The sequence below is a fragment of the Mustela erminea genome, chromosome 9 (genome assembly GCF_009829155.1).
Source record: "Mustela erminea isolate mMusErm1 chromosome 9, mMusErm1.Pri, whole genome shotgun sequence".
NCBI classification, from domain to species: Eukaryota; Metazoa; Chordata; class Mammalia; order Carnivora; family Mustelidae; genus Mustela; species Mustela erminea.
The window spans coordinates 46,564,438-46,591,217 of record NC_045622.1 but is presented as its reverse complement, the minus strand read 5'-3'; the positions used below and the strand labels follow the sequence as shown (position 1 = coordinate 46,591,217).

The 26,780-nt window shown below is 36.5% G+C and overlaps 1 protein-coding gene across 12 annotated transcripts in view; it reads right to left on the bottom strand.

The window, feature by feature from the left end:
- Nucleotides 1-26,780, bottom strand: part of DLG2 (discs large MAGUK scaffold protein 2) — a 2,075,147-nt gene that overhangs the window by 467,113 nt on the left and 1,581,254 nt on the right. For all 12 annotated transcript variants that reach the window (XM_032356653.1, XM_032356654.1, XM_032356656.1 and 9 more), the window contains 2 exons: nucleotides 14,719-14,863; nucleotides 12,162-12,300 (listed from right to left, as the gene is read on the bottom strand). In XM_032356653.1, coding sequence (XP_032212544.1) covers nucleotides 12,162-12,300; nucleotides 14,719-14,863 — 284 coding nt within the window. The remainder of the gene's footprint in view (nucleotides 1-12,161; nucleotides 12,301-14,718; nucleotides 14,864-26,780) is intronic.

Here is a 26,780-nt window from a genome sequence, read left to right as displayed (position 1 = left end):
TGAACACAGATGCGAAAATACTCAACAAAATACTAGCCAATAGAATTCAACAGTACATTAAAAGGATTATTCACCACGACCAAGTGGGATTTATTCCAGGGCTGCAAGGTTGGTTCAACATCCGCAAATCAGTCCATGTGATACAACACATCAATAAAAGAAAGAACAAGAACCATATGATACTCTCAATAGATGCTGAAAAAGCATTTGACAAAGTACAGCATCCCTTCCTGATCAAAACTCTTCAAAGTGTAGGGATAGAGGGCACATACCTCAATATCATCAAAGCCATCTATGAAAAACCCACCGCAAATATCATTCTCAATGGAGAAAAACTGAAAGCTTTTCCGCTAAGGTCAGGAACACGGCAGGGATGTCCATTATCACCACTGCTATTCAACATAGTATTAGAGGTCCTAGCCTCAGCAATCAGACAACAAAAGGAAATTAAAGGCATCCAAATCGGCAAAGAAGAAGTCAAATTATCACTCTTCGCAGATGATATGATACTATATGTGGAAAACCCAAAAGACTCCACTCCAAAACTGCTAGAACTTATACAGGAATTCAGTAAAGTGTCAGGATATAAAATCAATGCACAGAAATCAGTTGCATTTCTCTACACCAACAACAAGACAGAAGAAAGAGAAATGAAGAAGTCAATCCCATTTACAATTGCACCCCAAACCATAAGATACCTAGGAATAAACCTAACCAAAGAGGCACAGAATCTATACTCAGAAAACTATAAAGTACTCATGAAAGAAATTGAGGAAGACACAAAGAAATGGAAAAATGTTCCATGCTCCTGAATTGGAAGAATAAATATTGTGAAAATGTCTATGCTACCTAAAGCAATCTACACATTTAATGCAATTCCTATCAAAGTACCATCCATCTTTTTCAAAGAAATGGAACAAATAATTCTAAAATTTATATGGAACCAGAAAAGACCTCGAATAGCCAAAGGGATATTGAAAAAGAAAGCCAAAGTTGGTGGCATCACAATTCCGGACTTCAAGCTCTATTACAAAGCTGTCATCATCAAGACAGCATGGTACTGGCACAAAAACAGACACATAGATCAATGGAACAGAATAGAGAGCCCAGAAATAGACCCTCAATTCTATGGTCAACTAATCTTCGACAAAGCAGGAAAGAATGTCCAATGGAAAAAAGACAGCCTCTTCAATAAATGGTGCTGGGAAAATTGGACAGCCACATGCAGAAAAATGAAATAGGACCATTTCCTTACACCACACACAAAAATAGACTCAAAATGGATGAAGGACCTCAATGTGCGAAAGGAATCCATCAAAATCCTTGAGGAGAACACAGGCAGCAACCTCTTCGACCTCAGCCGCAGCAACATCTTCCTAGGAACATCGCCAAAGGCAAGGGAAGCAAGGGCAAAAATGAACTATTGGGATTTCATCAAGATCAAAAGCTTTTGCACAGCAAAGGAAACAGTTAACAAAATCAAAAGACAACTGACAGAATGGGAGAAGATATTTGCAAATGACATATCAGATAAAGGACTAGTGTCCAAAATCTATAAAGAAGTTAGCAAACTCAACACCCAAAGAACAAATAATCCAATCAAGAAATGGGCAGAGGACATGAACAGACATTTCTGCAAAGACATCCAGATGGCCAACAGACACATGAAAAGGTGCTCCATATCACTCGGCATCAGGGAAATACAAATCAAAACCACAATGAGATATCACCTCACACCAGTCAGAATGGCTAAAATCAACAAGTCAGGAAATGACAGATGCTGGCGAGGATGTGGAGAAAGGGGCACCCTCCTACACTGTTGGTGGGAATGTAAGCTGGTGCAGCCACTCTGGAAATCAGCATGGAGGTTCCTCAAAATGTTGAAAATAGAACTGCCCTATGACCCAGCAATTGCACTACTGGGTATTTACCCTAAAGATACAAATGTAGTGATCCAAAGGGGCACGTGCACCCGAATGTTTATAGCAGTAATGTCCACAATAGCCAAACTATGGAAAGAACCTAGATGTCCATCAACAGATGAATGGATCAAGAAGATGTGGTATATATACACAATGGAATACTATGCAGCCATCAAAAGAAATGAAATCTTGCCATTTGTGACAACATGGATGGAACTAGAGCGTATCATGCTAGCGAAATAAGTCAAACAGAGAAAGACAACTATCATATGATCTCCCTGATATAAGGAAGTGGTGATGCAACATGGGGGCTTAAGTGGGTAGGAGAAGAATCAATGAAACAAGATGGGATTGGGAGGGAGACAAACCATAAGTGACTCTTAATCTCACAAAACAAACTGAGGGTGCTGGGGGGAGAGGGGTTGGGAGAAGGGGGTGGGATTATGGACATTGGGGAGGGTATGTGCTTTGGTGAGTGCTGTGAAGTGTGTAAACCTGGTGATTCACAGACCTGTACCCCTGGGGATAAAAATATATGTTTATAAAAAATAAAAAATTAAAAAAAAAAGAAAATATTAATGATTGTTTTTCTGTGGTAAGATAGTAATTTTCATGAATTTTTCTTTACATTTATAATTGTCCTACAAATACCTATCACTTTTATAATCAGGGAAAATAGTAAGAACTTAAGGAAAAAACAAAGAGTGGTAAGTGGCAAAAAGACAACAGAGGGGCAAGGAGTATCTACAAAAATTGAAAAGGATATCTGAAAAGACTATCTGGGTAAAATGTATGAAGGCAGTATTTTCAAAATGTCTTTTTTTTTTTTAAACTCAGATATAATTTGTTTCATGATTTAGATTACTAGAAGCAAAAAGGGAATGATGCAATCCAGAATTCATGTAATTTTATAAATCTATGATATATAAGAATATAAGTCTTGGGGCAGCTGGGTGCCTCAGTCAGTTAAGCATCTGCCTTTGGCTCAGGTCGTGACCCCACAGTCCCATAATCAAGCCCCCCATTGGGCTTCCTGCTCAGTGGGGAGCCTGCTTCTCCCTCTGCCCCTCCTACTACTTGTCTACTTATGCTCTCTCCAATGCTCATGCTCTCTGACAAATAAATAAATAAAATCTTAAAAAAAAAAAAGAATGTCTTTGGAATGCAAGAATGTATCACATACTTTTCTTGTATTTCATTAAAGCAATCATTAATATTAATATGGTAACCCACTGACAGCAATTTATGATATATGAGATGGCAAGAAGTCACTCAGGAATTCCAATGCTGGCATGGATAATTTGCAAAGTGTACACCCAGATGCGGACAATTAAGGATCAGCTGTCTCTGCCTACTATTACTTTACTGACACATGGATATGAAAATAAACTGCTAGAGAAAGAGGCCATGTCTACACATCCCAAGTCATCATACATACCCTTTTTCAATACCATACAAACAAAGGCCAGAAATAAGCACATACTGTGTTCGTGACAGTAATTTACTTGCAATATATAAGGACAGGGGTCAACCCATAGTTGGTGACTTCTACAGTGGCCCCTCCAAAATTCTCCATTGTCCATCATTTATCTTTTTTCTTTTTGGCACTAGACCCGAAAGCCAAGGATGAATGAAAACAATGTAAAGCAGCATTGATTAAATATCTATGTGGAACTTATATTTCTAACAATAATAGATATAGATGTGTAATAACCATCTTCCATAAAATTATAAGGCCTAGAATTATGTATTTATGTCTGGCTGATTTATTAGGTATGAGGAATAAGAAGTATCTATAAAAGACAGGTTTAAAATCCTCATTATTGGTTCATTTTTCCTAATATTAAGTTTGCTTCCCTGATGGCAAACAGAAGCTTACCATGTTTTCCAATACTTATTCAGATATCTTCCTTTAATTAAGATTTGTCATCCTCCTCATTAGCATTCCCACTCATCCTATCTCTAGCAGGACAGCACTATCAGTCAGGCCTCATGGTTGATGTAAGTAAACCTAAAATGGTTATGTGGAGCCACCATCAATAAAGAGAAAACTCCCCTCAAGTCTCCACATGATGGCTTATCCTCCATCTGTGTCACTAGTTTTGCCTCACTTGCCCCTTCCCATCACTACCTTTTGCTTCAAAAAAGACATTGTCATAGCAGGCTCCATGTCAGAGGAGTCCAGCACAAGGCACAGAACAAAAGAGATTACTCAGAGACATTGCAGATGAATCTTTGATTTGGTTAAGTTTCATAATGCACTTTAAGAAGCCTGTAAGGAGGGGTTCCTGGGTGCCTCAGTGGGTTAAGCCTCTGCCATGATCTCAGGGTCCTGGGATGGAGCCCCCGCATTGGGCTCTCTGCTCAGTGGGGAGCCTGCTTCCCCCCCACCCCCGTGCCTGCCTCTCTGCCTACTTGTGATCTCTCTCTCTCTGTCAAATAAATAAATAAGAAATCTTTAAAAAATAAGTAAATAAATAAAAAGCCTGTAAGGAGTCCGATGCCATGTTCCACAAAATTTATTTAAAGAGAAAAGCTACATGATGTTAGTTGTTGAGAGCTACCATGAATAAAAAAGGGCAAGGTCAATAAATTATCCAAAGGATAATTGTGTGTAACCACAGAGGCCAGATTGATAGATTAGCTTTTGTTGTTGTTTTTGTTGTTGTTTGGTCATATTTGGTTCCACTGAACCATAGATTAGATTTCAATGCAGGTGGTACTAGATATTCACAGCAGTCGTGAACATGAAGATCCCCTAATAAAGCATTCAGACTGCAAGACTTTCTGTAATAAAATGTCCTAATGTGCTCTGCAAGGTAAATTGAAAAAAATGTACACAGAGCTAACTTTGAGCAGCTACACACCAATGGTGGCTACATTTTCATTCTATGGAGGACATTCACTGAAAAATGAATTTATTTGTGGTGTTCATCTGAAAATCGTTGTTTTAAAAAGTATTGATAATATCTAACATTTACTGAGAGGTTTTTTTGTTTTGTTTTGTTTTTTCCTTGAGAGGTATTGTTCTGCTTCTTTTATAAATGAGACAATGAGGTAAAGAGTGATTATGGAACTTGCCAAGTCCCACAGCTAGGGCGGCTCCAAGGCTAATCTTTCCGCTACACAGATGTGAATTCTAGAGGAGGTTAAGTTGTCTGCATGGGGCACAACCAGTTCTTCCTATTGTACTTAGTTAAAGATGAGTAAGAAAAGATTTCTTTTCTGTGTCTGAAGAAAGAATTTCCAGTTCATCCAGAAAAGATTTCAAGTCATTAAATGTAAGCTAAAAAGTAGAGAGGCTAGAATATGCCCAGACTTTTCTCTGATGCAAAGTCTTCTCCGATCCTTTAAGAGGCTGTCCTTAACAGAGACTATACACCTTAAGCCATTATTAATGGGCTGTTTCTAGAACATAAAATTAATAACTGACAAGTCTATATAAGTCACATCGGTGCTTCTCAAACTTGGGTACTGTTATGTACCTTGGGGTTTGTGGTACTTGCTGGGGACCAAGTATTCCCAGAAAAAAATCTTTCTGGTATGTTGATTTCACGTTAATATTTTGGATAAAATAATTCAATTTGTAACCAAAGTGTTTTTACATTAACATAAACAAGGATATTTCCCAAGTTTTATGAGAAAATATAAGATTTCTTTTTGTGCTTCATGCTTGGATGGAAAGCTTCATTCATGTTCTACCCCAGATCCTGAGGAAAAACTAGTTCCTATTTCAAGGCCTAAGGGCATGTGGATAGAAACATTTGAGAATTAGTCTCTATCCATTTCTGATCCAAAGCTAAACAGCAAGGGGAAAAAAATCACCAGCAGTGGCAAACTTACACTGTTTCTAAAAGATTACTCTACAGGTGATAATAACTGTAGAAATGGTCAGTAGTAATTAGCCTGGCTAAAGCAGGCCTGCTTTCCACATGAAATGTTGGACTCTAGCTCTAAAAGAGTTCAGGTGGCCTTCCTCCTCAGCACTGCTCTCTCTTCCTCTAATCCCAACTGCCATAACCTCTCCCCTCATTTCTTCAATAGCCCCTCTACTTCTCCACATAGCAGAGAGGTTTTATTCCAATATAAATCAGGTAATTTCATTCTCCTGGTTAGTAGTCTTTAATGGATTCTCAAAGCACTCAAAATCAGACCTATCCTTCCTCATCATTAGCTACAGAGTCCTACGTCATCTGGCTCCTGACTCCTTCTCCAACCCAATTTTCTGCCATATTCCCATTAGCTCATCTCTTCCCAGACAAGTGGGACTGTCTTATTTTTCTAGAACATGCTAAACTTATTTCTGCCTCAGTGACTGGCCTTGTTATTCCCTCTTCCTGGAATGTTCTTTCTCTGATCTTTATATCACCACTTTTTCTTGTTATTCAGGTCTCAGCTCAAATGCTATCTCCTCTGAGAAGCATCTCCTGGTTATCTTAATTAATACTGTCCTCTTCCCCAATCTCTATCACATTATTCTATTTTTTTTCCTTATAGTACTTACTAACTTATAGTACTTACTAACTTACTCATTTATGTGTGCCTCTTACTTGACACAACAGAATGTAAATTCCATAAGGACAGGGACCTTGTGTGGTTTGCTCACCACTGTAACTTTGTTGCTAATAACCAGGCTTGACATATGGGAGAAGCTAAATATTCACTGAATGAAGAAATGAATGAGTGAAAGAAAAAGAAGACTGGAATACATTTAAGATACCATATCCAGTAAGCTAATGTTCTATAATCTGGGGAAAATAGTAGTAGAGGAGTAATAGGAGTAGAGGCAGACTCTAGTCGATTGGGATAGTCGAATAGGAGTAGAGGCAGACTCTAGTCGATTGGGCTCATACCTATTTAGTAAATAAAAAAGTTAAACTGGTGAATATCGGAGTCACAATTTGGAGTCATTCTGGAAGGTTCCTGGGGACAAGAAACTTTTCTTGAGACTTCACTTAGCTTCTGCTTCTTGAGCAACCAAATTATGTGAGGGAACATTATGTAGAGCCAATGAGAAAGACACCTGGGTATACTAAGAAAAGGGCCAGCTGAACTTAGTTGCTCTCACCGGGACATATATGGTTCATATTTATAATCTAGGTCCCTGGCCTTCATAATGACATTTATCAAATTCATAGCTTGGTAACTTGAGTCCCCACCTCTTGAAAGATCAGTTATAAACTGCATCTCAAAGTTTTTTTTGTTTCATTTTAGTATCGATGATTTGTTTGTGTATCCTGAGAATAGTGAGCCAGATGGTAAGGGTCTGTGGTTTGCACCTCTTCTGGGGGACCAGGTTACCACTTCATAATGACATTTATCAAATTCATAGCTTGGTAACTTGAGTCCCCACCTCTTGAAAGATCAGTTATAAACTGCATCTCAAAGTTTTTTTTGTTTCATTTTAGTATCGATGATTTGTTTGTGTATCCTGAGAATAGTGAGCCAGATGGTAAGGGTCTGTGGTTTGCACCTCTTCTGGGGGACCAGGTTACCACTTGGCCCAGTAAAGGTAGAATCCATAGTTGCGGGTAATATACAAAGTGGGTACTGTTCACAGGTGATCACTGCTTGTTCATGGGTTTCATAATTCTTACCTTCTTACTCCATCCAAGAACAACAACAGTGACAACATAAGTGAACACCAGCTCAGAGAAACAGAACAAGCACTAGACTTGGTATTTGAAGACATAGGTTCTATATCTAATTCTAAAGTTATAGGATTTAGGGATAGCCAACATATCATTCTGGGCTTGTGTTCCTTACCCATCAGAAGGAGGAAGATTAGACTCTAGATTCATTGCTGGCCCTTCCAATTCTGAACGCCTATAATTCTTTGAGCCAGAAACACATCTCAGCATCACAGTGACAGCTTTCCAAAGTAGTATACCAACAACCTAAGACCAGATATCTACATCACAATGAGCATTGATTTATAGGGTACTCGACAGACTTTCTACTAAGAAAATTTTATCCAGGGCCTCTTTTTTTGTACTTTCCCTAAATCAACAGAAAAACATTTTTCAGTTTTCTCAGGTATACATTTCCTCAAATAGAAAGAGTTCAAAAAAATTCCAGCTAAGTTAGTGTAGCATTTTTCTAATCAAATTTCCTTTTAAAAGTTCTTACTTTTTCTTACTTTCTTACTCCCCACAAAAAGTGAATATGCTTTAGGAAAAGAGAATATTTCTCACAATAGACTAAGAGATCATGAACATCTGGAATAAAAAGTTCCCAATCTGAGGAGTTTTATGTTGTTGAAAGGTTCTTATTTCACAGAAATGTTTCGCCATTAGCTTACGTCCCATCATTAGAGATCAATTACCTTGATTTATTGTTTAAGAAAAACTCAAAGTAGGCCTCACGTATAAGCTACTGTAACATCTTAGGATAATAATAAATTTATCTAGCTCTTTAAAAATGACAACTTTAACACATATTATCACACTGAAATTTCACAATTCCATGAGGAAATTAGAAGACCCTTTATCTCAAATTTATAGATAAAAAAATCAAGACACAGAGATTAAATGGCCTGTTCAGGATCATCTAGGTGTTACATTGGTAGAAGCAGAACTAGAACCAATCCCTGATATAAACCCAGTCCTGTTTATCCAATATTTTTCTGTGGAACTGAATGCATAAATGGGGCACAGGGAGTAATACGAAGATAAGTCATGGGAACACAGACCTGAATTTGAATTCTGATTCTGCTATCTGCTTGCTGTATGATGCGCGGTAATTACTTAAATGCTTTGAGCACTCTTGTTATTTATAAAAATCAAGAATAATAATATAAGCAAGGGCAATAATATATATTAAAGGACTTTGTGTTAAGAGTGCACAGTAGTGATCTTTTTGTTTTTACTACTCTATCTTTTTTAAATTTTACAAGTAGTTTGTATATGACAGAAAAGATAGGAATATAAAGACAACTTAAATGTAGAAACCACTCTCTTTTAGAAGTCTTATTTTTCAAGCTGTGATGGTTGCTTCATTTAATTCTATGTCACATTCTTCTGCAAATCTGCATGTGCTGTCCTCTACCATGAACACCCTGATTCCTTGACCTTGATCGACACCTACACATGTTTTTCGAACTCCAACTGAAGAGTTATTTCCTCTTTAAAACTTTGATCCCACAGGCTTTTCCTTGGGCATTCATTTAAAACTCAAGTTCATTTACCAGTATTTACTAAGAAACTCCCATAGTGCTAGGGAATTCTAGGGGTGCACCAGAGCACTCCCTAGAACTGACCTAATTTTGTTTGTTGCTTTTACTAGTTGCCACCCTTTGACATTTTACAGACCTTTTACTTTTAAAGGATGAGAACTGATATAAAGTTGCCCACGTTTCACTTTCTAAGTAAGGTTATGGTAAAGTTAAAAAAAAAATAAAAAAGGACATGGTAAAGTAAATATCTGCCATTTCCTGCCACACACACAAAAATGACATTTTGATACAAAGATACATGATCTCAGAATTTAAAAATTAATAAGTTAGGCTTTATAGAAAACTTCACAGAGGCAGTCTGCGTAATCAGGGAATAGGCTTTGAGGGATCCACTGGTTTACCTATATTTTTGTCCCAATCTGATATTCTTAGATTTGTTGTTTCTTACTCAATTTTGCATTCCTGGTGCAGTGCCTGCTATCTAGTAGGAAATAGCCAATAAATATTGATGAACAAGGCAATGAATTTTCCTTTGAGCAAATACCTCTGAGATCCATGGCAGGGGCCTACAGCACCGAGCCCTGTGGGAGGACATACATAGCAAAGGTGTGAGTGGGAGATGTGTGTGTGTGTGCGCGTGTGCGCGCACTTAAAGTGATATAATTTATTTCATGAGTTTGCCAGGCACTAGCTATTCAGGAGATTCTATATGAAGCTTTTAGTGAAACTGCCCTGCCAAGGAACAAGAGAGGAGGGGGGACAAGAACTATAATGCCAAGGCATAACTCTATAGGAACAGGCAGACTCTATTCCTAGGACACTGTTAAAAAACAATTCATGTGACATCTTAGTTAGAGTAAGAATTATAAAAAATATAGTTACTGTAAATAGGTAACACTCATCTAAAATTCATGATGTGCCAGGCTTCTGTTTTAAGTTCTTTGCACGTGTTATGTCATTCTATCATTACAACAACCTGTTAAAAATGTGATTACTATTTCCATTGTATAGATGAAGAATCAGGTTTGTGGTGGTTGAACAATTTTCTGGCGGTCATATAGTTAACCAATGGTAGAAATAGGTCTCAACTCTCATCTAAATGCCTTTAGATCTTTACTGAAACGCTTGGGTCCCTTTAGAGCTACATATTTCTCTGATGAACAGTTTTATAGGACTTGGTTTTCATTTTAAAAATAAGAAGAAAATTACAATGTTTCCTCTTAGCCAGGATTTTGTAACTGGCAGGGCACACACAGTTTTTCTGCCTAAAAGCTGCGTGACTATAAGCAACTTATTTAACATCTTTGAACTTCAACTTCTCCACCTATAAAATAGGGATGGCAGCCATTCTATCTGTGTTTGGGGAGAGTTAAATGAATAGTGTATGGAAAACAGCTAGCAAAGGGCCTGGATTATGAAGGGGATTTAATCAATTTTAATTCCATATGGGATCTAGTAAGATAAAATGACATTTTCAAATTAAAATCATATCAAATATTACTGATAGAATGAAAGCAAATAGATCATTGCTCTGGTGAATAAAGGTGCCTATATTTATACAATTCTTTAGAGAGCCATGAGGATTATCTTTGCTGCAGCCCTCATTTTAATTAAGAGCATAGAGATTAGATGTTTCAGCATAGGAAGAAGTTTATATTTGATTTATACCCCAGATGCACATTTGCAGCATCTAAACATTCCATTCCTTGGCTAAAGATGTAACAAGCTACTTCAGCAAACCTGAAATTGCAAAATAAATGGAAAATGCTTAATCATTTAAAAAGAAATAGCAAAGGAATGAAAAGACCAAAGCAGGCCTGGGTACCGGTGAGGGAAGTTAAGCGGCAGGAAGCCTCCTCTATTTTTTTAAAGGCTGACAAATGGCTTCATTAGACAGGCAGGATATTAAACCAAAAGGGTTCATCTCTATCATTTCTACACACAAACACTTTCAGAAAAAGTGTGTATGTATTTATATGTAATCTCATTTCAGGTAAAAGTATTGTTCACTGAGAAAAGCAAGTTGCAGAACAATTTCTAAAATATAAACTTACTTTGTAAAAACAGTATCAAGCCCCATCTATAACTGATTGTGAGTTTGTTTGGGTTTGTATGAACACACAGAAGGTATGAAAGGTTCACGCCAGGATGTTACACTGGGAACATCAAGATGGTTGCCCTGGCAGGATCTGGGGAGAGGGTTTTGTTTCTTGAACATTATCTCATTACTTCACCAAATGCAAAGAGCATACATTACCTTGGAACAAAAACATTGAAAGATAAAAAAGAAAAAGTACATTTATTCTTATTTATTCCTATATTCATTTGTGGATTTATTCATTATCCAACATTTACTGAATTCTTAATGGTGACAATTAAGTCAAGGAAGCTGGTCTGTTTTGTGGACTGTCACACATGACTTTTTCATAAGTATTCTGCCTAAACTTGGCTTTACTTCATGGGATTAGCAATATGGTTCTGGGCTCTATCCTCAAATCATGTCCTGTTCCCTTTGGAATTAACAGTGTGCATTAAAATCAAACCATCTGTAGTTAATGTCACCCATTTTCTTTCTACCTGTAGCTACTGTGCTGAAAGAAGGGATGACTCACTTGCCAACTCCACTGAACTGCGAGTAGCCACTGGAGACAAAAACATGGTATTCAGAGCCAAAAGGCAAAGGTTTCAGTCCTGACTCCCCAGTAAACAGAAATGTGGTACTGGTATGTTACTTCCTTACTTGAACCTCAGTACCACCTCCTCTCAAGTCAGCTATCTGACAAAATGGCCGTTGAGCTCTAACGGCATCACGTGTGAAAGTCTTAATAAACTGCAAAGTGTGGAGTACATGTATAGTACCACTTCTTACAAAGATTAGTGATTTTGATTCCTAATGATACATATTTACAAGAATTCGCATTTTTCCACAGGAGACAAGATAATAATAAGTTTCAGTGGTGCTCAGAAACTTGAGTTAGCCCCCAAAGCAATGGCTGACATGTTAGGCAAAGGCCATTTCTTCCCGTAGTGATCACAAGTCCAATTAACCAATAAGCATATCTGACCTGGTATAATCGTCTTCAACAAGCATGTGCTTTGGAATCGGTGAGTACCTTCCTGGAGAGATGGGCGGCAGGGAAGTTTTATATTCTAAAGTTCCATTGTTGCCAGAGAGTAGATGGTTTTCCATCGGTGGAGAATAAGCTAAGGGGTGAAAAAGAGAAAGAAGAAACCTGTTAGGTGGGTGATTCAATGTGTCATGCTACAGTTCTGTTAAAAATAGGAAGACTTTGCTACATGCTGAGGATTTTCTTGTCTCCTAAGAGGGTGGAGTTACTGTTTGTTTGCATTTAGTATGTACAAGCACATGGTGCTTGACCTTTAGGATTGGAAAGATGTAATAACATTTATATCTATAAACCCATTTTGTATAATTAGGTGAAGAGAAGAATTGGAGGAGAGAGCCAGAACATGCATTTTCAAAAGGATGATTAATTTTCTATTGAAATAAAAATGCTAGCTTTCTAATTGCAGAGCTCCCATTCTTTTCACATAATTAATATTCAATCATCAAATCTAGAAGGCTCCTGGAGCAAGTTCTTGTGTAAGACTTGAATCCCAAAATATGCTGTACTACCACCCCCGAAAGGCCCAGGACACTGGCCTTTCTTAGTTCTCTACAGTAATTCATCATCCTTTCGAATGTATGTATGAAAGCCCCTCCTGCCTGCTCCACCCCTCTCTAGAAATCCATTTCATACACTGAGAAATCCAATTCTGAGAGTGCTGTTCTCCTGCTTAAGTGTTCTCCATTGCTGCTACTGTACTGAATATAAACCTTTCCTTTTGTCATTCTTACAAGATTGATCCATTTTAATACCCTCTATTCTAGAGTCCTCTAAGACAGCTCTTCCCAATGTTTGTGCTCTCATCAGTTGCCTACAATTTCTGTCTCTTAACACATCTCTGATATTGAAATTTCATCAATTCTTTAAGATACAATTCAAACACCACCCCTTCCATAAAGAGTTTTATGATCATCCGAAGACAGGTAGTATCCCTTTCCTTTGAATATCCAAAAGCATGTACGTTTTTATCTCCCATGGTATCCTTCTTATGTTGCCAAATATTGCTGCTATCCGTGTATCTGAATTAGCCTTTCTTCCAGTAAAGGCCATGATTGCATTTCCTTTCTATCCCACCTATTACCTTATAAGGTGTCTTATACATATTGAGGTTACTCAATATATATATTTTAAATTGAATAGCAAGCTTTGTTTTCTTGTTTTTATCTCTTTACACCATTCAGGGAGTAGCTCAGAGTCTCAAGGCTGATTTTTCTAATTCATTCAGTTTGAAAAACCTTTTTTTTAATTATTTCCCAACATTTCCATTTATTACCTTTATTCTATTGCATTTTTACTGTTACCATTCATACTGCAGACAAAAGAAAAAAAAGATAGTCACCTTATCTCTGTACAAATTACATTTCAGCAGTTTGGATTTTAGCCTACCAATATTTACACAAGGCAATTGTGTTCTTTTAGTTGATATGAAGAGAATAAAATAGTTAAAATTCTTTCATACCCTAAGGTGAGGCTGATCTCAGCTTCCTGCATGCTTGAGAAAAAGACATATTTTGGGGGCAAGTCATTTCTAAATCATCATTAAGAAAAGCAATAGCTAACGTAATGAGCAGGTAACAAAATTATTCAACCTTTAAATTTCCCTCAACAGAAACAGCTAAGTCTGAGAGAGGTTAAATGACTTGCTTAAGACCATAGTACTAATTAGTGGCAGGTTCTTTAGCTATTGCGAGATCCCAATCTCATAATTGGTTTCTCAAAATTTCGGAATGAGCAAGCTTAGTGATGTTAACTATCCCTTAATCTCAGGTAGAAAAAAAAATTGCTTCTGAATCTAGTCCTCAAAGACAGAACCTTAGATCAAGTTTTTGCTGACCTACTGAGAAGGAAATATGGGGCTTCTGTAGGAGTGGATTTTGCAGGACTCAACAAAGCAGCATCTCAGAGTTAGTTTTTGTCCTAGAAACCCCCACCTACAACTCATTTCTACTGCCATAGTGTTTGAGAGCCTCCCACCCCCACCCCGCGGCTTTCTTGCCAATATAATATTCAGGTAAAGGGAAGAGCTATGGCGATGGTGATTGAGGATCATGATGTTTCCGTCCAAGTGCAAGATCCTCTCCCCCAGGAGGGAGCACAGAGCTGTCTCTGGTCTTTTTGTTAGTCTTTCTCTTTCTTCATTGGCTACTATGTAGGTTTGAACTAGGAAAGGGGGATACTATGGCATGAGAGCTATCATACTTTAGGGCCTTGAGAAGTAGACTTTAAAAAGGTGTTGCTTTTATGTTACTGTAATGACACTGTCCACAACATACCTCATTAAGCCTTTCTTAAATGGTGGACTTTCTAACCCATCAAGGTGTCCCACCAACAAAACACTAGTTAAGGCTTGTAAGGCAATCAGGGAGTGAAGTACAGCGTTCCTTGCAACTATTTCCACAAGCTAAACAAGAGCAAAGATGCAGAGTACTTTGCCAAGTTTTGCAGAATTCCAATTCTGTACCCCTGGAACAGGGACTCTGAGTGTAGCACTTACAGTGAGTAATATCAGGTGGCCCATAAGGATCAGTCATGTAAATGGTGGTGGGTTTGCCGACTTTTAGATAAACAACATCGGATGTGTTCTTCAGTATGGCTACTGCCTCTTCATGCGTCACTTCTTCTAAACTGTAGTTGTTTACCTAAAAGGAAAATAATACTCAATATTAGAGTCAAATCTAGGCAGGTGAAAAGAAACAGGCAAAAGCATATACAGGATTATTTAAACATTAAATAGCAATGATTACAATCCAGGATCTATATCATACTCGGACAGAAAGATGGATTTATGGCATTAGCCAAAGCAGATAAGGTACCATTGTTGATGCTATATATATATATATATATATATATATAAAATATATATATTATATAAATTTTTATATAATATATAAATATATATTATATAATAATATAATATATTATTATATTATAATATTTCATATAATATAATAAATATATATTATATAATTTTTTATAAATTAAGAAAAACAACAAAAACAACCCAAGAAACAAAACAAAACAAAAAAACAAAGCTGCTTCTGTTTTTTTCTATGAGAAAGCAATGTATCATAATGCAAATCAGGATACTATTTGTGGATAAAAGAAAGGAGGGGTCAAATGTCTCTTTTCCTATGCTATGGTTTTTCCAATTACAAAGGTAATACATACTTATGGAACTATAAAAAAAAAAAAAAGGAGAAGAAGAAGAAGAAGAAAAACTAACCAGTCTCTCTATTTGGGATATATTTTTAAAATATCAGTGACCATATTATACATATTGTTTTGAAAACTGCTTTTTAAATCTAGAGTGACTATTGGTCCATATCATAGCATATGGCAACAACGTGACTTTGTTTCCTAGAGAGCACTGTGTTGCATGGTTGTAAACTAATGCTTTAACCAATCTGTAACTAAAGCATGTTTAGTTTGCTTCTCATTTTTTTCTACTATGAATAATGTTGCAGTAAACATTTTTTTTCTACATTTGCACACAACTTTGATGTTTATTTGGGATAAATCATAGAAGTGGAATTGTTGTACCTAACTATATGAACATTACAAGCCTTCTGATACCTATTCTTAAAGTGTCCTGTGGAAAGAGGCACGAGTTTACTCTTATACCACCACTATACGAGAGCCCCAATTTTCCTACAGTTACACAAATTTTTTTTTTTTCCACTTTAAAAATTGTTCCCATGTGGGGGGCTGGGTGGCTCAATTGGTTAACCCTTGACTCTTCGTTTTGGCTTAGGTCATGACCTCAGGGTCATGACTGAGCCCATGTTGGGCTCCATGCTGGCCGTGGAACCTGTTTAAGAGCCTCCCTCTCACTACTGCATGCTTTCTTTCTCCTCCACAGCCCCACCAAAATAAATAAATAAACAAATATCCCAGCAAAATGTTATTTAACAAGTCAATTTTCTAAGGCTAATATTAGTAAACGGGGCTTGGCAGGTGAACAAGTTCAACGGTACTCTACTCCCATCCACTTCAATAGCAACCCCTCCTTTTTACTGGACAGAAGAGCCTGATGAAAGTGCAATTTTACTTCATAGCAGTGACATTATAGTGGAATTTCTCCAGCACTTCTCTTAGATGGTTTTAAAACATTTATGATGTGTTTTAAATACCTACATTATTCTTATTTGGCTACTATTATTTTAATGGAGTTATTCTTTAGTTAATTTCTGCTGAAATGATGCATAATTAAAGTAAACATGCCAGAGAGCACTAGATTGGATTCTGTACATATTCTTTGTACTATTTAATTAGCACGTTAGTCATAGAAGACCTTGCAACATTGCTCCCCCCCACCTTTGCCTATGTTCTATAAATTCTATGTGCCAATTAATCCTTGATGGTATAGCTGAAGTTAGGGACCCTGGAACTGGAGGGGTATGTATATATATGAATGCTGACCATGAACTCTCCATTAAGATATCAACTTTTCCACTGGTTCCTATAGTTCTCTTCTGAACAAGTGACATTCTCTTATATCCTTTTGTATTTCCAGCATCTAGCACTTATTCATCCATTGGTCAATGCATTGCTACCATGTGTCAGTCATGGTTTTACATATTAGAGATATGTAATAAATAGGATGAAAATCATAATCATAGCTAAAACTTACAGAGCCTATATTACACTCTGGGAACTATTCTAACTCATTTACATACATAAACACAATTGAACCTCACAACAACTTGTGTGGTAACTATTACAGTTACTTTCATTTTACAGATTAGAAGAGCATGTCTCCAAGAGGTTAAGAAACCTGTTCAAAGTCATTGATCTAATAGTGGTAGAAGCCGATTAAAAGCAAGCAGTTTGGATCCAGATACCAGGCTTGTAAACACTCATCTATATTCTTTTTTCAGATAGACAGAGAAGATCTCCAGCTCCCTTGAATCTCATAGTCTAGTAAGATACACTTCAAGTTTCAAGCACTGAAACTGAAACATACTGAGAAGGACTTTACATACAGATTCTTAAGTACCACCTGAGAACTCCTCAGACCGGAAAGAAGTTGAGCAAAGGGTAGAGGTGAGAAGTGGGGATAATGGTGGTTTATAATAGTAGTACTTCAGTTGGTTTTTATTTGGTGACTACAAAGTGTTGGAACACTAACACAGATTTTAGTTATAGAACAGGTGGCATGATATTGGCAACAGTGATTAAGAGCGCATGCTTCTGAGTCGCGCAGACCAGGATCTGAGTCCTGGTCCTAGCTCTTTCTAGCTGTGTAACTTTGGACCAACTTACTTAATCTTTTTAGCCTCAGTTTTGACATCTGTAAAATAGGTATGATGATAATTGCTTCCTCAAAGTGTTATTGATGTAAATGTATTAGTCTATGTAAAGTGGCAGGAATATTAAAATTCTTATAATAATAATAGTAATAAAAGCTAACATTTTAGCTTTTATTAGTATTACTATTGTCATCATACATCTCTCTTCTCAGGAAACAGGAATGCTTGGTAAAAATTTTTGCTGAGCATTTTCCTGTAAACATCTGTGAACTGATGAGTTTAATTAGGGTACTGTTGATGAGGCTTCTGTGTGGTCTTTTTAAAAATTCAGAATAGTACAGGATCTGGACCAAAAAGTGCTCTTTTGTGCTGAAGTCTTCAAAATGTTTTTCACGAAAGTGGGTTTATTTGGGTTAATTATGTGTGTGCATTATCCTATGAACTCTCAAGATAAAGGGCCTACAGCTGGAGCTGATTGTACACAGAGAGAAGGGACATTACACTGATTGGCTAGTTGCTCTTGTCATTGTTTTTTATTGTCTTTTTTCTTTTGCATCAAGTATCTGCCTATAATGGTGAACACTGAACAACTGGCCTGATTTCAGAAAAAAAAAAAATTATGTGCATCTGAATGCAGAGTTTCTGTGGGCGCACTACACAGAGCGGGGCATGTGTGCAGCCTGGCCATATGTTTGCAATAGGATGAAGGACTGAGGCCAAGGAGAGAGGTTAGAGATGAGAGGACGCATTTTCTCCAACAGAAGAGGGAGCACTGAATTTGAGCACGATGCAGAGACAAAGGAGGGCAAACTAGCTGAAGAAAGAGGTGCCAAAAAACCTGCAAGAAGAGCAGGGTCAGTGTTGTGGGAATCAAATTGAGTGCAAGCAAACAGGTATGTGATGGGACAAAGGTGGGAGGTGTGGCAGCAGGAGAATGATAATAAAGAGGAATGGGTGGTGTACAGATGGTGAGATGCTGACCTTTCCGTATTTATTCAGGAATACCAACACGGTGGCACAAACTAGGAGGTGGACATAAATATTACCTGAGACACAGTACAAGGAAATGGGAGAACTCTAGAAACACTAAAAAAAAAAAAAAATCACGAACTCCAACGTTAACTTCTAAGGAGACAAAGTTGTTGATCACTAGATGAGATGAGTTAAAAAGGAGCACTAAGCAATGGATAGAATTGTTGAATCACTGTATTGTACCTCTAAAACTAATATAGCATTGTATGTTAACTACAATGGAAATACAATTTTAAAAACCTAATAAAATTAAAAAAAATTTAAAAATAAATACAAATAAAAAAGTTGACAAATCTAATGTGCTAACATCAATGATATGAAAATGAATATGCATAAGCCAAAGGCTAAAATCTCTGCAGTACACTGCAATTCAAGGATATAAAAAATTTTATTTTAAAAACAGTAACCACAAATAAATAGGGAACAATAATAGTTATCTCTGGATAATAAACATCTTCTTATTTTTCACTTTTTTAGCAATGATCATGAACTTTAGTTAGAATGAAATTAATTCTATATTTTAAATGAAAAAGAAAAAAAAAACTTCAAATAAGAACAGAAACAAAGTGGGGAGCCTGGGCACAGTCAGTTTAGTGCCTGACTCTTGGTTTCAGTTCAGGTTGTCATCTCCGTCATGAGCTTGTGAGATCAAGCCCCACGTCGGGCTCTATGTTCAGCATGGAGTTTGCTTAAGCCACTCTCCTTCTGCCTTTCCCCTCTCTCAAATAAACAGCTAAATCTTAAAAAAAAAAAAAAAAAAAAAAAAGAAACACGATAACCCCAGAACCAAAGTGCAGTGGCTTCATTATGCAACACACATAGCAAGATCTCAGGAGTGATGGAAAATTGGGATGGAGAAGAAGGAACTTGTTTTCTAATGGCCAGCAAACTGATTTAATTTTTTAGAAAAAAAAAAAAACCCTGCTATTATTTTAAGCCTAGATGTTTCTAGAAATGAAGATAAATTGGCATAATGAGAGTAAATTTTAAATGTAGTACCACATCTGTTTTCAATTCCTATATTCATGAATTTTGTTCAGTTAACATATTTATTGAGGATTAGAGATTCCTTATATGCAAAATAGGGATGATACTAATTTATTTGTTGATTTATTTATGTTTAGGAGAAAGGAGGGATACCATGAACATGAAAAGACATCATGTAAGATAGAGCAGTATACAAAGAGTCATCAAACTTCACAATCATACACAATGTTTCTGCTGATTCTGTTGCTGAAACTAGCTCCTTCTGTGAAAATGATCACCCCCTACCTTCTACAACAGTTAATCTTGCAATGTCTCTTTCCTGTTCAAGGACTGATTTTCTAAAAGGCAATGATTAGATTGTCCCCCCCACCTTTTTTTTGGACATTGGAGTATAGCTGACACACAATGTTACATTATTTTCAGGTGTACAACACAGTGATTCAACAAGTTTGTGCATGATATTTTGCTCACCAGAAGTGTAGCTACCATCTGTCACTATGCAACACTATTACAGTACCACTGACTATATTCTTTATACTATACCTTTTATCCACCCCTCCCCAGCTTACTTATTCCTTAACTAGAAACTGGTATCTCATTCACCATTCACCCATTTACCCTAATTAGAGTGTTTTCATCTTTGTAATCCTCCAACTGATGTACTATAAGTAGTAGGCACTTCATAAATGTTGAAACAATTAGATAAATAAGTTAAAAGTAACATTCCATGTACAATGAATTATGGATCACTGAAAAAAACTTAAGTTAAATTTTTAAAAAGGTAACATTCCAAGGAAAAGCTATCAAAATTCCCTAATTTATGGGGCGCCTGGGTGGCTCAGTGGGTTAAAGCCTCTGCCTTCAGCTCGGGTCATGATCCCAGGGTCCTGGGATCGAGCCCCACATCGGGCTCTCTGCTCAGCAGGGAGCCTGCTTCCTCCTCTCTCTCAGCTTGCCTCTCTGCCTACTTGTGATCTCTGTCAAATAAGTAAATAAAATCTTTAAAAAAAATTCCCTAATTTATAAGACAAAGGAGGAATTTGTGTTGAGTTTCTCATTTACATTTGTGTTGAGTCAGAAAGGATAAGAAATGAAGGTCATTCAACAAACAACACACGTTTATAGGACACTCACTCTGTGGCAGGCATGGGATATAAGGATGAAAGGTTGGTAGAGAATGGGAGTAATGGGTCACATCAGAATATCAAGGACACGATCAAAACTCCAACAGTGTGAATTTCTTTCTCCTCCATTAATTGTTGATGAATTTCTTAACTTTTTATTCTACATATAGACAGAGCAAATAACAATGACGTTTTGATTGACTTTTCCAGTGTCCTCTATAGCAGTGGTCACCAACATGGACAATATGATATGAACCACAGGACAATCCACTGAACACAGGAAGAATTTTGTATCTGAACTTCTATTAATATTTATCACACTAATTATCATCTTCTTATTTTTTAATGTATGTTTAAAAATGCATATCATGTATTAGAATAGTGATATATGTATGCAATATAAAATAGGGAACTATATATATGTATATATACATATATATATGAGGCAATTTTTTTGTGTTTTACTGATGGAAATAATTTTGAAACCACTGCTCTGTAGTAGGCATCTATATATATATTAACTTAATATTAAATTAATATATAGAGAGCGAATTCTATAGCCAGTGTTAAACCAAATATAAGCAAAAGAAATAGAAAACAACATAATGGAAGGTTTTAACCCTCAAATAAGATATGTCATTGCAACTGCACTGCATTTTAATTTTATTACATTTGAAAAAAATTACAACTGAGTCCAAGAAATTATTATCCAGATTTTTCCCCCTTGTGTTTCAGAAAGTACTCTAATTACAGGGGAGAAAGTGTGAGGGGTGAAGTGTTTCTAAATGTGGTCAGCCCATTGTTGGAAAATGCTAAATGATACTGTACTGGCTTGACAGAAAGAATGTTAGCCCCAAAGTCACCTTCAGGAGAAGCACTAGAGCAGCAGCAGAACAGGCTAGAATGTGATTACATCAGTGTAGGACTGTGGTTCTTAACCTGACTACACATCGGAATCACCTGGGAGACTTAAACGATTTCTTTAAAAAGGAAGCATGGTGCCTACCTCCAAGATTCTCATTTGATTCTTCAGGGTCGATTGAAGCCTGGGCATCCAGAGTGATCAAAAATTTACCACATGATTGAAATATGAGAGCAGGATTAAGAACCAGAAGGGCTGCATAAACTGGTGGAGGGAATGTGGCACTAGGACATTGACATCTGGGTCTGAATCTGATTTCACAATTTATTAGTTATGTCATATTGGAAATCTCTTGGTTATCTCTAAGCTCCAACTTTCTCTTCTGGAAAGAAAGAGTAACAGTACTGGCTGCCCTCTCCATCTCTCAGGGGCTGGAGTGAGGACTGTGTGCAAGCTGCACTCTTCCACGGGGAAGAGCCATGGGCAGAGAACGTTACCCATTTCAGTTCTCGTCTAAGGTCAGTCTAACAAATTCAAGTGCTTTCAGTCCTGTTCATTATTCAGAAATTCTTACATATCTGCACTGCCTTCAAGGTGATTTTCTTATTAATATTTGGGTGAAGCTAGGCAGTTTTGTAAATCACCAAAAAGATTTAATTTAATAAGTGCTCACAACTAATACTTGTTCAGAAAATTGTATTGTTTCCACTCACATTCCCTAAATCCATTTAATGTCCTTACCATAGCATATTAATTTTGAAATAAAAATAAGAGTCACTTTACACTGGTCAGAATGGTCAAGATTAACAAGACAGGAATCAACAAGTGTTGGTGACGGTGTGGAGAAAGGGGAACTTTCCTTCCACTGTTTATGGGAATGCAAGCCGGTACAGGTACTCTGGAAAACAGTGTGAAGGTTCCTGAAGATGCTAAAAATAGAGCTACCCTATGACCTAGCGATTGCACTACTAGATATTTACCCTAAAGATACTGATGTAGGAAAAAGAAGGGGCACATGCACCCCAATGTTCATAGTAGCAGTGTCCACAACAGCCAGACTGTGGAAAGAGCAGAGATGCCCTTCAACAGATGAATGAATAAAGAAGATGTGGTTCATATATACAATGGAATATTACTCAGCCATCAGAAAGAATGAATACCTACCATTTGCATTGACATGGGTGAGAACTAGAGGGGGTTAGGCTAAGTGACATAGGTCAAGCAGACAAAGGCAATTATCATACGGTTTCATTCATACCCAGAACATAAGGAATAGCATGGAGGACCGCAGGGGAAGGGAGGGAAAACTGAATGAAAAGATCAGAGAGGGGGCCAAACCATGAGAGACTGTGGACTCAGGGAACCAAAGTGAGGGTTACAGAAGGGAGGGTGTCAGGAGATGGAGTAGCCAGGAGATGGGTATTAAGGAGGGACATGTTGTGATGAGCACTAGTTGTTATATGCAACAAATGAATTGTTAAACACTATATTAAAAACTAATGTACTATATGCTGGCTAAATGTAATAAAATGCAATAACATAATAAAATAAACATAATAAAAATAATAAAAAATAAATAAAAAAATAAATGTAATAAAAAAATTAAAAAATAAAATAAACAAAAAGTCACTCTCACACAGCACATCGAGTCTACTCCCCTGAACACTAGTTCTAGGTACTTTAAGCTCCTTTGTTCACTTTAAGCAAAGTGTTGCATAATGAAGTCTGTTTGAAGATTATAGTGTTCAAGTTAAATTAGTTCCTTGATTACAGAACTTCACTGACTCTTTAATATACTTAAGTTCATTGAGAATCTGTAAGAGAGGTGAGATACAGGTTGTAGAATTTCCCATACTTAGTTGACCTTTTCATGTGACACAATAATGAGATTAATATTTTAAAACACACTTGGGAAACACTGATCTAAGGCACTGCTACCATGCTATAGAGGCCAAAACAGAAGACCAAAGATGTACATGACTTGTCCAAGGTCATTTAGGTCGAATTAATTCTGGGTGGCTGGCTGTGAGTCCACCGTCTTCCCACTTCACTCAATGCCTTTCTTACCTTTCCCCTTGTCTACTCCTTCCCTTTAAGGAAATAAAAACACAGACTTATTCCCTGTAAAAATGTAAAAGTGCTCTTGCTGACAATGTTTTTCTTTCAAGGTCAAGCAAAAGTTATGAAAAAAGGAGACTAAGGCTATAAACTTCCAATCACAATGCGACGGAAGTTTCAACAAGTAACAGCTCACATCATTGCTGTAGAAAAGACAGTCAGATGACCCTGGATTCAAATTTTCTGGTATTGTGTAGAAAAAAGATGAAGAAAATGATCACTTCTCCATAATATATGTGGCCCCCTGTATCATCTTGATAGGGCTTCATAAAAACCAGTGTGTAAAAATATATGAATGAATTTAAAAATTATTAATACTGTTAACTTCTAACCCTCTGTCTCAAGAAATCAAAGGCCATGAGTTACTGTATTTAGTCTGAGATCACAACACTAACCACTGGTATAGTCCATAAAAATCAGATGTCATTGGCATTTGACAAAATAAAAAACCAAAATTCTAGTGAATGATAATAAGTGCCAAGCAGCAGGAGAATTAAAAATGTATATATTATTTTGGTAAAGAGAACAAATACCATGCATCTGAGCACACGAGGAAACATCAGAGAAGACTGACATTAAAGTCGTTTTATTTGAAATGCTAAGAGTCTTAGTGCAGAAGTGATAGGTAGAGTAATTTTTTCCTTATTATAGAATAAATGTAAAGGTCAGATGCAATAATATTGCCTGTGGTTTTAAAAGTGGGGGAATAACATTCTAAGGAATCAAAAGTTTTCTTAAAAGGGTAATCTATTTAGAGAAGATAAGTGGCTGTGTGGTAAAACTGACTTCAAAAGTGAGAGAAAATGTGTAAAACATCTTAAAGGCTGAAAAGTAAAAAAAGTGGCAAGATGTAAGTTTTCAAACAAATGTAGAATTAATCTTTACCTTTCTGTCTCCAAGGGACAGAGCTGTGAATAAAGCAAGAAATGTAGAGGGACATGTGTTTTGGTATAATTTTAAGAAAAAACAAATCTAAGGATAGCTAGGATCTAATGGGTAGCTTCCAGGAGGCATTAAATTCTCCACCCTTCGTGTGTTCTCGCAGAGGTGAGGGACTACTTCACGTTGTTTTTCTCTGGATTCTGATGTACCAAATGAGTTGGAATAAGATAACATGTAAGAGAGATACTTTTCAATTCTGAGTTATAAGAAGTACTTGGGGGGGAAAAAAAAAGGACCCAACATATATGGTATGAGGAAATGAACAGAGTTTCATTTTAGGCCAGTTTGCTTACAGAACTATGAATGAGTAACATATGGGAGAAATTTTCCTAAGGAGTGAGAGGAGGGAGTGGTGCAAATTGCTTTAGAAAGGAGAATAGCTATTTGGAGAAAAATATACAGTGTGGTACAGCTGGTAAATCACGGAATCTAAATTATTTGTACTTCCTTTGGGGGAGGAGAGTGGAAGAGGAGAAAGATAAAGATGATGTGAATGTAGGGTAATAAAGAGAAAAGGAAGTGGAAAGGAATGACAGAAGGAGAGCGTTAATAAATATTGTTGGGTTGAAGCAAGATAATTGGTCCTTCGGGGTGGCTTCCGTGATTTTTTTTTTATTCTTTTCCTCAGCATTATTTTTCTTCCAGAATATTATAAAATGAATCATTTTCTTTCATTTCCAGATTTAGTTTGGCAGTTGCCTTGGAAGTACTAATTATGTTTTCCTTACATAAGAGAGGAGAGACCTATTATTGTTGAAGGTTCTTTTTTTTTTTTTTTTTTTTTTTTTTTTAAAAAGGCTTTAAAACTCAGAATAGTTAAAGATTATGTCTCGGCTATTTTTTAAATCATTACATGTACAATGAATATCAAGAAAATGGTAATGGAACAATAGCATGGTGCTGGATAATCCTTTGACAGAATTATTTAGACTTTGAGGGTTTTATTTATTTATTTAAAGAATTTTAAAATAAAGCTAGGAACTTAAATGGAACTTCAAGCAATCAATCAACACACAACATCTAGCTTGATATTACAACAGCAGCCACTAAAGAAATGGCAAAAGAGTTGTCTACAACCAAACCTTTACAGAACAATGAGCCAAAGGTCAAATGTGACAACCATTAATTTAGAATGAAAATGTCCTCTTCAGCTTTTTCAATTTCATGCAATGTAAAAGATGATATCATGGAGTATTTTATTCCTAAGTCAACTAACAATGAAGTCTATATTCTTGAGAGACATTGTTAGATCTTATACCTCAATAATACTTTTCTGGTTCAGAAGACACAAAATTATAAAAAACCAACTTTTACATCCAAGGCAAAAAAAAAATCAGAAAACACAAAAAACAGCCAACAATATAAAAAAAAATGCAGAATGTCTCAAGAATGAAAATAGTAGTTCTCTTGCATAGTACAGGGTCTACTGCTAATAAAAGCATATTGCATACTTAAAATTTACCAAAAGGGTAGATCTTATGTTAATTGTTCTCACCACACACAAGCACAAAATAATAAAAACAGTAACAATAGGGGTGAGAAGAAAATTTGGAAAATGATGAATATATTTAAAGCCTTAATAATGGTGATGGTTTCTTGGGTATATATTTAATACCCAAACCCATGGAGCTATATGTATTAAATATGTAAAGCTGTTTATATGTCAACTATACTACAGTAAAATGGTAGAAAGAAAGAAAGAGAAAAACTTCAGGTGTAAAGAGGCCCACACTCTTCATTGCCACTTTGACTCAAGTCATAAATGCCACATTTTTTGCCCATCCAGTATGATCATAAAATTTTTTCCTGAAAGAGTTACTTCCTGAGTAGTGGTTATTGCCTTGGACATGGTAGGTGTTTATTATATAACTTGCTAAATAAAGGAATGAATGAATGAATGGTAACTAAAAAAATGAAGGAAAGATTTGACTGGCAAATTCTAGAAACAAATGAAAGATCACGCTTTGTGCTTATAAGCCTCAGTTCCTGGATTTGAAATCCAGTTCTGTCTACTGTTAACTATATCACTGTGGCCAAGTTAATAAACCTCTCTATACCTCAGTTCCTCTTTGCTTATATAAAACAGCTTGTTGTGAGAAATAAATTCATTACAAAAAAGCACTTTTAAAAATCCATGGAATGTAGCAAATGCCAGATAAATATTAGTTATCAAGATTATTATAAAGGTTTACTTAGGTAATTCAATACCAAGATCATTTACAACTATGAAACTAGATGAATG